The 13,728-nt window shown below is 46.5% G+C and overlaps 1 protein-coding gene across 4 annotated transcripts; it reads right to left on the bottom strand.

The window, feature by feature from the left end:
• Positions 1-6,786: 6,786 nt before the first annotated feature.
• myb (v-myb avian myeloblastosis viral oncogene homolog) lies at positions 6,787-12,764 on the bottom strand. Of its 4 annotated transcripts, none has more exons than XM_037245335.1 (15): positions 12,567-12,764; positions 11,168-11,285; positions 11,036-11,107; positions 10,879-10,974; positions 10,344-10,564; positions 10,059-10,284; positions 9,926-9,994; positions 9,751-9,855; positions 9,045-9,245; positions 8,875-8,966; positions 8,689-8,794; positions 8,515-8,589; positions 8,340-8,438; positions 8,177-8,260; positions 6,787-7,897 (listed from the first exon to the last, which is right to left on the bottom strand). In XM_037245335.1, the coding sequence occupies exons 1-15, from the start codon at positions 12,587-12,589 to the stop codon at positions 7,781-7,783; spliced, it is 1,704 nt and encodes a 567-aa protein (XP_037101230.1). In that variant the 5' UTR covers positions 12,590-12,764; the 3' UTR covers positions 6,787-7,780. The 4 variants fall into 4 exon arrangements, with proteins under 4 accessions (XP_037101230.1, XP_037101226.1, XP_037101229.1 ...); XM_037245331.1 differs by having other exon boundaries at positions 8,515-8,610; positions 12,567-12,763; XM_037245334.1 differs by having other exon boundaries at positions 8,515-8,598; positions 12,567-12,763.
• Between the last annotated feature and the right edge of the window lie 964 nt (positions 12,765-13,728).

Below are 13,728 nucleotides of genomic sequence, written 5' to 3'. Positions count from 1 at the left end.
TGCTGTCAAACTCTGTTTTCATCATAAACGACTCGCAGCACCTGTTTGGAGTGCTGCTTGAGATGTTCAGGTGTACCTAATAATGCGACCCAAGAGTTGAAGTCAAAAAGCATGCGGTGGAAACACGCCGACTGCTCTTTTATTTACTCCACCGACTCGGAGCCAGGTGGGAAATTTTCACCAAAATGCTGACTCAGTCTTTGCATCTGATTTGCATAGTTTTGCATTCGACGTGTCCATTCATCTTTCTATTTGTAAAAAAAAAAATAAAAAGGAAAGGAAAGTCAGAAAAGAAAAGATTCAGCCAAGTTCAATGTCGCTTTGAGATGTTTATCAGATGTGACTTTTGCCTCCATTTTTTTTTTTTTCCCCTTTTGTTGCTTCATCTCTTGTGCAAACATGCGCTATAGAAGCATGATGATGTTTGCGCAGCGGCTACATCCGGTTCCGCGCACACGCACACACACACACACACACACACTGCCATGCAAGACATTGTCAAGTTGCAAAGCGGGCCCTTGATTTGTTTATTGCGGTTCGCCGCATCCCACCCAATTAGACCCCGCCTCTTAAAGGCTCACATGCTTACAATAAGTTGATTTCATGTTCAAATGGAAAGAAAATATGTTTGAAGAAGTGATTCTGTCCGAGCCGTGCTTCAACTTGATGTCGACCCATTTGTTGCTCCACAACAACAGCAGCTACCATGTGGTCCTGCTTGACCAGTTTGTGCGGATGGATACGTGCGTGCGTGCGTCATCACAGGACAGCGTGCAAGTTCACACTTGCCTGCTGCTCACAGAACAAGTGTGTGTGTGTGTGTGTCTCATCTTGTGGTGTGATGTAACAAAGTACAAATACTTTACAAATACAGTAACTTGTGTTAATGTACAGTCTGCTAGCTTAACGCTAACACATCATGGGAAACGCCATAGACGGGCTAATGAATAGCATCTAGGTGTCGCAACTAGTACTTTTGCCACCTGTACTTTGCGTGTGTCTACGTAAACATGATATCGTTGTCGTGCCGCTTCACATCAGTGCTCACCATTCTTCTGTTTTGCCTCTGGTACCTGTTTGTCTGGATGAGTCACTGTCGCACACTCACGCACACACACTATTTGTGGGCATCAGAAGAGGCCTGACTGGTATGACAAAAGTCGACTTTTCATTCTAAATTGAACGAATGCGCTTATGTTGTGTGTGTGAGTGTGTGTGTGTGTGTGTGTGTATCAAGACCTGTGTTTCCTGTTTTGCAATCCCAGAAACATCTGCCACCAAATGATTCAGGAGCAACACATACAAGTTCATCTCTGCTCGTAACGAAACTTTGTTGACGCTCGACAGCAGTAGCAGCAGCAGCAGCGTTATCCACGTGTGTGTCGCTGCGTGTTTATGTGTGTGGTTTGGGCCCAGGAAGGGTGGAGTTTTTCTCGTGAAGAATGTGGCCTCTTTAGCGAGAAATTCAAGGGATGTGGGTCAAAGCAGCAGAACAATAGTGTCTGTCTGTCGTCCCCGCCGACAATAGGACCCAGTCAAAGACATTCCTCAAGTGGCGGCTTCCAAGAACTTATCTGGGGGTGAGGCCCGTTTAGGGCAGGTGGAACTCCATCAGCTAATTGCCGCTAACAGGTGGAAATCCGTTAGCCCGCTCGCTTGACTAGAGCGCCTCGTTGTTGCGGCCTGAAATTTCCGTCTGCAATGTCCGAGCTCGCCACGTGAGGCTCTCCGGCCTGCCTCTTTCTTCTGCCTGTTTGATGACGTCAACTTGTCACCTGATTATTTATTTTTTTTGCATAACGCCCGCTTCTCTTTTCCGCCGCGCACTCTGGTCCACTGCTGAGCGCCGCCGGACGGAAAGATGAAATGATGGGAGAAGAGGTGAGTTGTGTGTTGTGCGTATTGTGTTGTGTTCCTCCTCACCCTGACTTGCAATTCAAAAGAGACTTGTTTTCAGTAGCTCCTGCCTCCAAAAGGAAGGTGTGAGGAAGTGGGAATTCCTCGTCTAACGGCCTCCCTGATAAAAGTCGCAAACACGGCAGATGGTACGTGGCCAGCGGATAAGGCTTGCAGGATTTATTCCGTGCAGTCCAAATGCATGAGCAGACCCACCAAAAAAAGTGCAGACCCACCAAAAAAAGTGCTCCGTCTTCCATCTGGCTCATTTTGGATCTTCCCCGGACTGACTGCTTGCGATTTTCTCCGATCGAACCCAAATTGGGACTCAAAAGGCTAATTTGGAAGAATTTGTGAATTTTGATGAGTTCTTCTGCTGCCTCCTAAGAAAATAGCGCCGTGCCAAACAATACCACGGCCGCACTCGACTTCTCCCCATCCATCTGCTTGGCTGTCTCTTTTACAATCCCGCAACTTCTTATCTCGCTTTGGCACGGCTGCGCTCCTCACACACACACACACATGCACACACACACCTCCACCGCTCTGCAGACAAGCGAAAGCATCACACAGGCCAAGTGTTGAACTCTGATAAGTTGACTGTGAGGTTTTGTGGTTTTGTGCTCAAGTAGGGGGGGCGGCCATCTTGTTTCTTGCTCTGGAGTCCAAGGAGACCCCCCTCCCCACAAAAATAATTTGGGGGTACACAGTGGCGCATATTTGAAAGAGTTGCCGTGTCATCAGTAACTTGGGAACAAGCAATTTATCTTATCTTGAGACGGACAGGTGCCTGTGAAGTCGCCCACACCATCTTCGCCCGAGATCACGGCGCCCACGCAAATTCAAACACGCCATGTTTGCTCAGGATTTCCCGCCCCAAAATTCTCGCCCCCTCCTCCGCCACCAGCCTGCAATAAATGCCTCATTCCTTGAAACAGGTTGATTCCTCGAAACAGGTCGGGACAATAGATTAGGAACAGGCCCGCAAGTGAAAGAAGCGCATCACAAGTTGGTTTAATCCACTTGTCGCTAATTATTGCCCCATTTAATTGTTTATTTATCTTTTATGAAAGATGAGCACAAGGTGTTTGTTTTTCAGACGACATTGGCTCTTTTTTTCCTTTCCCTCCTCCTTCATATTTGCTTTTGTTCTTTTTCTGACTGTTGAGCCCACAGGCTTTTGCACGTTCTGCTAGCAGGAGGCCGCTATTAGCATGAAACGCTTCAGCACACGTATCATGTTTAAAAGTGGATCCACACAAGACACGATTAGAGAGGTATGTCGTCACCCCGTAATTGGAGGCTCAAAAATGACTTGTTTAATCATTTGTCGATCTTTACTGAATAAAAAAATCCAGACATTATATTCATTTATTTGATCCTTTTTTAATCTAGAATGTAATTAAAATAAATTTTAAAAAAGCCTCAAGTTTGTGTTTAAAAGAATTCTATTTACCAATAAATATTTTGGGCTTTTATAATTAAGAAAAAATCAATTACATCAATACACTGTAAAATACCTCCAATTTACATTAAAATACAAGAATACAAATTTTAATGAGACGTTAACCTCATTGCTAGTTTTTGTTGTGCGTGCGCCCTTCTTCCTGATGCCTTCCCTGCAGTGCACGCCTTGACCTCTCTGAGACGCGGCGGTGCACACGTGCAGGCCAAAAGAACAGAAGAAGAATTGCCTGCAAAAACACCAACAAAGAAGACATGGGCCATACCTGTGCCAGGTGGACTAAATTGCAAATGTTTACATTCAAGAAAGAAAGGCTCTGTGGACTTTAAAAAAGCCCAAAACAAGGGTAAGGCTGTTTCTCCACTCATATGTTGACATTTAAAAACTTGGACTGGTACAATTTGTGCAATTTGTTACTACTAAAATAACCATTGCTCTTGTTAATGTTGTGGATCCATGATGCCTCCATGTTTTTTCTTTTCATCAATCCCTTTCGCTCCATATGGCCCTTCGTCAACACTTGTGGCACACACACACACACTTGCTCGCATCAGCTGTCCATTTTGGAAGCAATGATGTCACAGCAGTCGGCACACAGTTTGGGTGACAGGTGTCATGCATACAAAGTGCGTGCGCATGCGCGGGCGCGCGCCTTCCCCAATGGAAATGGGGACGAGGGGGAACCCCGAGTGTGCAGTCCCAAGTTTTGTGCATCAGTCAAGCGGAGCATGATGCGCACATGCGAATCCGCTTGTCAGCATCACTTAAAGGCAACAATGAAGCCGCGCGCATGCACAGCACCGCGCCGTCGGGGGCGGAGTTTAGATTAGCTGCGCGCACACGACAAGAAGACTCGTCTGGACGCACAAAAAGTGAGCTGACTAGGCACTTTTGATACTTTCTTTAAGCCTATTGTTGCTACTCGCCCACTTTAAGTCTGGAAAATTACACGTGCATTGATGGAGGTCAAAACAAATAAGTAAAAATAAACAAAAAGGAACTAAAACTGAAAAATGATGCTGCATGACTCAATTGTATGGTGGCCAGAAATTCCAAATTAAAATCACATCGGGTTTTAGTAACGTTGTGAATGCTGAGTTATATTACAAGTGTCCTTCATTGTTTTGTTTTTAAGGGTTGTGAGGGTGGCCATCAACTTAAATTAGCGAGTGTGTGCGTGTGTGTGTGTGTGTGTGGTGCGCTCCATTGAAAGGCCCTTCCTTCTGCTCTATTTAACCAGGTGAATAGAAAAGTTGGACTAAGCCTGAGCGGGAAAACATGTCATTTGGTGTGTGAGTGTGTGTGTGTGTCCACTTGACTCCCCCTGTGTCATGGCTGACCCTGCATCACTGTCTTTGTGTTGTTGTGCCTGAAATAAAGCAAACTCACACTGTGGAAAAAAGCTGCCTATATAATATAAATGATAATTCCATGTTTTTGTTGTTGATCCCATTTTGCACTTTGACCCAGTTAGCGACATATTGCCGACCCACTTTCTGGCAACAAGTACAGTTCTAGTTTGCGGACTATCTTCAGCAGGCCAGTGTACAGTACACAGTCTTGTTTTTTTGTCCCCTCTTGGAAAAACAACAAACAAACGGTCCGCTAACGAATGTCGGCCAAATCTGGGCTGGCTAACTGTTAGCGAGGAGCCTAATCACCTCGCCAGCAGCGCCAACAGTCGCCGTCTCGTCGCCTCTATCTGCTCAATCCGTGTCGTCCTGGTGTGTTTGTGTGATTGGAAGTGGCACACTGAGTACAGTGTGATGCAGAAGGGGTCCAAAATGGTCTTTATGTGTGGCAGGACCAGTCCAGAGGGGCAAAATGGCCGCCGCCCCTCTGAGATGGCTACAAACAGATGGATTTTGCCTGTTTCATTCGGATTTAAAAACAAAACATTGATCAGGATACTCTGTTTGCACAATTTGGGCTGCACAGAACATATTACAAAAAAAGAATTGGGGATGACGTTCCCTTTAATTAAGATGAATAGCAAAACTGTCCAATCAGCCACTTTTGAATGCAAAACAAAATGTCCTCCTCTTCAGTCACCTTTTAGTTTGAACTCCTTCACCCCAGCACCTCTTCTCTCCTCATCTTGCTACCATGGATGGGTTCTGATATTTGGGGGGACCATGTGTGTGTGTTTGTGTTATCAGGCCAGAGCAGGCCAGCCCAGCCCTCCTACCTGACCACAAGCAGCAGGGAGCGGCCTCCCGTGTACGTATCTCCAACCACAAAAGTGCTACTGGTTAGGGAATGAGGAAATCAGACCCGACTAATCTTTGCAGGCCACCAGACAGAGCGCCTTGTACTGTATGTGCCTGTGCGTACTGTACACGTGTGTATTTGTGTGAGGCCATGTCGGGAGCCCGCCACTTCTGCAACATCCGGCTATAAATTCATATTGCGACACGGCAAACTGAATTTATGAGCCAATCTGCTTACGACAGACATGTTTGATTTGAAAAGGGAAAGGAGGATGGATCCAAAAAAAATGTTGAAGTGTTCCAACTTCTGCTTTTCTATTCAATGATATATATTGGCGCGTGTGTGTGTGTGTGTGTGTGTGTGGGACGCTATTTCGTTGATTTTGCGTGATGTGGATGAAAGTGTACACGATCACGCTATCACGGGCTCGTCTCCTTTTTGTGAATGATAACATTCCCGATGTGCTGCTAAAATGTGATAAGCACGTCCTGCTCTTGCTCTTGCTGTTGTTGTTGTAGCTGTGTGCTTTTTAACAGTCACGCATTCAAATGTCAAATTTGATGAATTTGTCCGTGCGATAAATATTACTAATAATCACAAAAAGCGCAAGGAACATTTTAGTTGACTTTTTGTACTATTTTTTGTAACAGAAAAAGCAATTTGAATGGTTATTTATGTTATTGCTGAAAAAAATTGGGACCTAGTATCGAACCATGCGGAACGCCAAAGAGTTTTCGAGTGGGTGCATCCATGCGTCCGTTCATTTATTTTCTGTACTGCTTACGCACACACAAAATGGTAAATGAGCCGAAGGGAGAGGCGGGGTACACCATGAATATGCACATGAACACACACACACACACCATCCATCTTTTTAATGTCCAGGGTGTCACTACACTACAGTACGTTGTCTTCTCACAGTATCCATCTGACTGGTGTTTTTGCCAACAAGCACGCAGACACACACGCACACACACACACACACACACACACACACACACACACACAGGCACACACAGCTGCCTTCTCCCTCAGTGAAAGCAGGTGTCTGTGTGTCTCATGGGCTTTCGGGTTTCGGGGGGAGTTTTTCGGTGCGGTATAATTCCAAATGTGAAAGTCTGCTCGGGCCTCCCTGTGCAAGATCATAACCTCTGTCACCCTTCCCCCCCCGCCCACAGAAATCTTTAAATACACAAACAATTCTGAGCACAAGATTGTAGTAAAAACAACACACTTTATTGACTAGGCAGTATAGAAAAGTATCAAAAATGTGAAAACTTGGCTTGTATAAATGTTTTTATAAAATGATTTCTGCACAACTAATATTAAACAAGGCGTATAAAAAAAAAGATATTTAAAAAGACAGTGTTTGAAATGGGCTACCGTAAGATGCCGATTGAATATGCAGAACACAAAACTATTCAAATACATGTTTCTCCAAAAAAACATGCACAGTTTTAGTTTTCATGAAATAGCAGTGTTTACTACTTTTTTTTTTTCTTTTTACAAAATGGTTGAAACTCAAGTGCAACTTGAAGTCAATCCTGCTGGCTTTTTGATGATAAAAAAAAAAAGTTTGTTCATTGAATACTTTCCTATGATAAAAAAAAAAAGAAAATCTGAGTGAAATTAAAAGGTGACAATGTGGTAAACACTTAATACTTATAAAGTGGTCCCTTTCCACGGCGTAAAACATGACTGACATTAACACAGCTTGTTCGGTACGTTTGTGTTTAACAAAAGGTGACATGAGCACCAAACACTTGAAATTATAACAAGACCCATTACAGCCTTTAAAAAAAAAAAAATCATAAAATTCAACAAATAGGTCAGTTTTCAATCCGTTATGATATCATCGCAATAATGCTAAGAGGGCTTAAATACTTCAATCGTCCAACACTGCTCCATCGGTCAATTGTGTAGGAATTGAAATAAAAAAAGAAAAATCAACATCAAAACATGGAAAATAAATTAATCAACTTATTTATATTAATATCAAAATTCAGAATTAAAAATACAGCCCAATGCTAATGATATATCCCCGCACTTTTAATACAATGATAAAAAAAAAAAAAAAAGAAACACAGGACCCAAACGTATAAAAAATAAACAAACCCAAATTTTCCGTCTGTATATGAAAAAGTAAATGACATAGTCTTTGGTTGGTTGACCAAGTGGCCTCTCCCAAATATGAGCCGACGTTGGCGTCTACACGACCAGCGTCCTCGTCGGGAAGGCGTTGACGTACTTGATGCGGCTGGCTTCGGCCGCCAGCACGCTCTCCTCGCTTTTGCCGCACGTTGTCTGCTCCCACGAATTCAGTGGCTGGCAGGGGAGAACAATTGATGACCACATTTGGTTTACAAAATGACAACTTGAGTTATTTCTACATCAAATGATGCTTATTTCATTATAATTGACTATTTTTCATTGAAAAAGACTCAAACATGACATTTTTGGGGGGGATCATTTGTAATAAATGAGAAAATGAACCATATTAAATAAATTTTAATTTAATTTAATTTAATAAAAAATATGATCGATGAAAAAATATTTTTCAATTTACTTATGAACAGTAAATGAATTGAAATAATGCTGGCATACCGGTAGTTGGCTGTGAGAGGTCCTATGAGGAAGCAGGAAGCCTTTGTGTCCGTCTTTGCTTAGCAACGAGCTCGTGACCAAGTCCTGATTGAGGGATGAGATAAAGCCTTCAAATTTGAGACCGGCCCAAATGATGATGACAAATTACGAGGGTTGGACTTACCGGGACTTCCTGCGCAGGGCCGTTGGGCGAGAAGAGCTGCGTGTTGAGCTCTTGGGCTTCCCACTGCATGTATGGACTCCTTTCACATGGAGACTCCACCTTGCAGTCAAACACATGGTCAAAAAATAGAATCCTTCCCACTCATTTTCATTTATGCACTTTTTTTTTTGCTTACCTCTTGTTTGATCTTCTTCAGAGGCGGGTGCTCGATGGCGCACTCCATCGGCTCCTGCTTGATGCATTCCACCATCTGCTGATCCAAAGGAGTGGGCTGGAGATGACACAAAGAACCGTCTACATCCAGCTTTCCATCTAATATCTTGCAGGTACTTTTAGATTTGTTGCTCACCAGCATCTTGAGTGGCCCGTACTTGGCCTCCTGCAGCGATCTGAAAGGCGTGGGAGTGCAAGGAGACGAGTCCAAGATGGAGCGACAAATGTTCGGAGTGTTGAACCTGCCGCAGAAAGACACCCATCATTCACGTCATCGCCTCCAACTCCGAGTTTGGAAAGCAAAACGTGGATAGCCACTCACATGTCATCCTTCGGAACCTTCACGTCCACAGGCGAGCTCATCGGAAGATGCTCGCTGTCTGAGTGCTCCGGACTCATCGATTGGCTCAGCAACTGCGCCGCAAAAAGAAACTTAGTCAGCGCTTGGAAAGGTGAGTGACGGAACTGGAGACGTTGCGATCAAGCGCTTACCGAGTCAATGACGGACTCCATGAACTCGGGCATGGCGCCGGCGTGCGCCCGCGAGGCCGACACGCTCTCCTCGGGCAGGCAGCTCCGATCCAGCGGCAGGGCGGCCGCGCTCGCCTGATGTTGAGGTAATGACATGGCCACGCTCTCCAAGGTGTGGGCTAACGGGCTCTGGCTGGCCCAGCTTGGATAAGGCAAGTTGATCTGGACAGGGCAGTAAAAACAAAATGAACATGAAGGGCAGGTTCCCCCCTCTGCCCCCCCTAAAAAAAAAAACAGCAAACTGTGCAAGGGGCGTCGAAATGGAAGAAAACCAGAAAGGGAACTGAAGTTGCCAGGAGGGTGACAGTAGTATTGTGTTGCACAAGGGGTCGTGGACACACACACACACACACACACACACACACGCACACACACAGGGAGCAAGCCGAGGTCCTGTTTCATCACTTCTCTGCAGCAACAGGCTCCCCAGATGTTTCCTCCACCGTATTCACACAAAGCTAACCGCTGTCTCCGAATACTCGGGGTCAGCCCATGTGCACATAAATCGTCTTGTCACACACACACACACACATGCGAGTTCATTCCACACCGACAAACTGGCGACTTCTGGTTGCTTTGAAAACAACCAAAGATATATAATAGCAAACAGCACTTTGGGGCTAATTTTGTGAATTCCAAGCAAGAATCGGCGCCGAGCGCAACTCACCGGTTGCGATGGCTGACCTCGTAGCTCGTTCTCGGTCGACATGAGCAGCAGTTCGATCTCTTTCACCCGCTTTTCCTTCTCGGGGTCGTCCTCGCCGTAGTGTCTCTGCAGGATCAGGAGAAAAAATGAGCTTCAGTCGGTTGTTTGCGGGTGCTACCGAAGAAGTTCTTTGTACCTGGACGAGGGCGGTTCCGTGCTGAGGGATGCTCAAGATGTTCAGTTGCAAGGCCGTCGGGAAAGACAACTGTTGGACCAAGCGCAAGTAAGCACACGTGATGACGATATCGACATAGGAAAGCCAAACTGACCCGTTGGGTGTCGGCCATGTAGGTGAAGTTGTGTGGCGAGACGTGGGCCAGCTGCGCCGGAGTGGGCGGGTGGTGCGGGAAGGCCAAAATGTGGCCGGCGGGCTTGGCGTAGCCGTGGCCCAGCGGCGATTCGCCGCCCCTGGAGGCGGCGCTCTGCAGGTAGCCCTCCTGCTCCACCTTCCGCCTCATGGTGGAGTTCCAGTGGTTCTTGATGGCGTTATCCGTCCTGCGAGTCAATTCGATTATTCCCGATTCTTTTTCGATGGTCGGGTAGAAGTCGCTCACCTGCCGGGGAGCTGCTTGGCGATCTCGGCCCAGCGGTTGCCCAGCTTCTCGTGCGCCTGGTAGATGATGCGGTCCTCCTCCTCGGTCCAGGAGGTCTTCTTCACCTCCGGGTTGAGGTGGTTGTGCCAGCGCTCGCGGCACTGCTTGCCGATGCGTCCCTTCAGGTGCTTGGCGATCACCGACCAGCGCTTGGCGCCGTACTTCTGCACCAGCTCGATCACCTGCCGGGGTGGGAGGGGGGGGGGATGTAAGGTCTTGCGCAACACCTTAGGCGCCTTCATGACTTTCTTTATCTCTGCGTAGGTGAGCGAGAACACCTGCCGAGCGCCGAGGGAGTTTCCAGCGGAACGTTAGCCGCCCCGCTAATGATTACGGACGCACCTGGCCGGAAAGGCGAGCCGCTATACGGCGTGGCCAATAAACACCTTGCACGTCATTGGAAGTTTTTTTTTTTTCACTTCCTACACAAGGTTGATTTATTTTTTTCTTCCTGATTTATCTTAATGGGCTTAATGTTTTCTTCTTTTGTTCTTACCCGCTGGTCTTCCTCTTTGGTCCAAGGTCCTTTGATGAGTTCTGGGTTGAGAACTTTCTGCCACCGGTGCTGGCACTGCACATCTGAGCGGTTCTGCTGAGACAAAGAGACACTTCATTCACACTGTTCGCATAACAAAGATGGAATTCGGACTTACAGAAAGAAAACTGGCAATGACTTTCCAGTCGTCCGATCCATGAAGCTCCACGAGTTTCTTCAACTTCTCATCCTGGTGAAGAAACAACGGGTTATGGTTGGAGAACCTTCTAGGGTTTTGTGGAAGGCCTACCTCCTCTCGCGTCCAGCGGGTTTTCCCGAGGTGGCGCTTGCCGGGTTTGACCAAGGAGCCGTCATAATCGTGGTCGTACGTCTCCGTCTCCTCCTCGTCCTCCTCGCTGCTGTAAACACTGCGGGCGGAACGGAGAAGAAGACGGTCTGCTTATTCCATTCATCTCCAGCGAGACCTCATGGCACACTCCCAAAGAACCAGTCGTTCTTGCAGGATTGGGTGCGGGCTTTTTGCCAAGACACCCACATGGAGATGGGTGGGGGGGGGGGGCACACATTATGGATGAACAGGTTCTTATGTTTTTGGTTTCTACAGAAACTGGGATCGGCACACGGCAAAGGTAATTTCACCAGCTCGGCGTGTTCAGACCTGCAACCGCATTGTACGCACGCGCACGTGCGCACACGCGGCCTGTAGCCAATGAGAAGGCAGAGCGGGCGGCGTGCAGCGTGGAAGCAACACGGCGACAGGTGAACAGGAACCGCTCTCAGGTGAACGCGTTCCGCAACTTCCCCATGTCAATTGAAGAACAAGCGCGCGAGAGGAACTTTGACAACTTGAACTGACAAAAGCTCCTCGTACAAAGGAGAACAATTGTTGAAAATTAGCTCGCTAAAATGGGGGAAATGACGTGAAGCCACGTGACGACGCTTATTATGAGGCTCAGGCAAAAAGGATATTATTGAACATTTTGGGCTTGAGAACTACTTTTTAGTTGGGAAAAAAACAATCTGGCTGATTTTATGACAATACATTTTTATTTTTTGAAATAAAAGGATAGAAATCGGAGTCAAAACTTAGTCGGCAGATTGGTCCAATAAAATAATCATTAGTTGCGACCTTTATTATTATTCCTGCATGTCTACTTTTTGTGCCATTTTCGAACTCAGCAAAGCGTGGGAATCACTTATCTATGGCTCATTCAACTTTACAATGTCATTCAGTGTGAAAGTGAAAACTGCAGGGCTCGCAACGCTTTGATCTAAGGCAAGACCGACTAACTGGATGTCATAACTCCAACTCAATAAACTCATGCAGCATTCGAACCTTTTGCAATCTCCCTGAAGTTATTATTAAAAAGTGGAAAAACAAAATGTTGACGCGAGTCCAATTGGGTCAAAACGTGGCACGCGCCCATCCAACACTTTAGCGCGGGGGGCACACGCACAATGACAGCAGCGCCAGATGACCACCACCTGTTGCGCGCGCGCGATCGACGCGCTCCGCGCAAAATAATACATAAAAAAAAAAAAACATCAGGCAGGCTAAACCGGAGTCATTTTTTTGAGGGCTCGAATATAGTTGGAAAGACTCTAAACGGGACCACCTCCACTCGGAAAAAACACGTGGTAATTTTTTGTTTGTTTGCTTTTTGTATCAATGTAGGTAATGTGGGTACCTGTTTCTCGGGCGCCGAGTCATGTCAGTCGTCCCCCGTGTTGTGCGGCTCACAAGCGGCTGCTACTCGTGCGTCCGTCCTTTGGCTCTGAGCGGCGCCGGCTTGCTTCTCCCGGCAAGCTCGCAGGTTGACATTAATTTAAACTCGGGCAGCTTCTACTACGGCTCCGCCTCCTCCTCCTCCTTGTCCCAGCAGCACCACCACCACCGCCTCCTCTCATCTTCTAACATTTCTTCAACTCGCGCTCCATTTGCCGCTCCGTGCGCATGCGCATGCGCATGTTCTTCGGAGGTCTCAGTGGCGGCGAGGGCGCGAGGAACTTTGCACCCAAACTCCGACTAGGAGCTGAATGACTGGATTTGCCTTTTCACGCAGTCTAACATTGCTTTTTTTTTTTTTTTTAAAGCTTCCGTGCTGATATTGCTCAAAACGCACGCTCAAATTGAAATTAAACACAAACTGCAAAGTCCGAAGTGAGCCTGGCCTCTCTCTCATTTCTAATTTACGATGTGCCACAATGCAGCGCACCAAAAGGCGCGTTTAGCCGGCTGCTCCGCGCTCAAATTTCTTTCTACAACTCATTTCAAGCGTTACTTCTCGTTCTTGTGCAAGGGAGAAGGAAGTTAGCGTAGCGATGGAGCGCAAGTAAACAATTGCGGAATGACCTTTTGGTATGCGAGGAAGGAAAGTGAAATTGTGCTGCTATCTTTTTTCTTTTTTTTTTTTGCGCACGCGGTGCGCTCTTAGAAGCCCATATAGACGTTCGCCCTCGCCAACAAAGCGTTTAGAACCTGGCGAGATAAAAAAAAAAAGCACAAAGTTCAGTTATGCTTTATGAAAAAGCATGTTATCTCAGCGCGCGTTATGTTTTTGCGTGCGCAACCATGCACTAATCGTGATCCTTATTCCAAACGGAGGCCAGTTGAGCAAGTTTAGCAGCTTTTTAAAAGGTGATTTGTATCTTCTTTTTATCACATTTACGCACCGCGGATCTGCATGGGCGCAGTGCGTGTATTATGATTAGAATTTTGTTTTGGTTCCTCCCCCTCACCCCCGCCCGCCCGCACACGAGTTCTTTTCAAGCGAAGGGTCAATGCTTTATTTGTATCAATGTGTCTTCGCATTGTATTAGTTCCTCCATACGCGACCGTATTGTCGTAGT

The sequence above is a fragment of the Syngnathus acus genome, chromosome 24 (assembly GCF_901709675.1).
Source record: "Syngnathus acus chromosome 24, fSynAcu1.2, whole genome shotgun sequence".
NCBI classification, from domain to species: domain Eukaryota; kingdom Metazoa; phylum Chordata; class Actinopteri; order Syngnathiformes; family Syngnathidae; genus Syngnathus; species Syngnathus acus.
Note: the sequence above shows the minus strand (reverse complement) of the source record. Positions and strands in the feature narration are given on the sequence as shown.

What these genes read in the sequence shown, in the direction of transcription:
- myb (XM_037245331.1), bottom strand. Translation starts at nt 12,589, where the DNA reads ATGACTCGGCGCCCGAGAAACAG. An exon ending in GCCAAGCAGCTCCCCGGCAG is followed by an intron (nt 10,285 to 10,343) that starts GTGAGCGACTTC and finishes ATTGACTCGCAG; the next exon opens with GACGGATAACGCCATCAAGA. An exon ending in CCTCTCACAGCCAACTACCG is followed by an intron (nt 7,898 to 8,176) that starts GTATGCCAGCAT and finishes CTCCCCTGCCAG; the next exon opens with CCACTGAATTCGTGGGAGCA.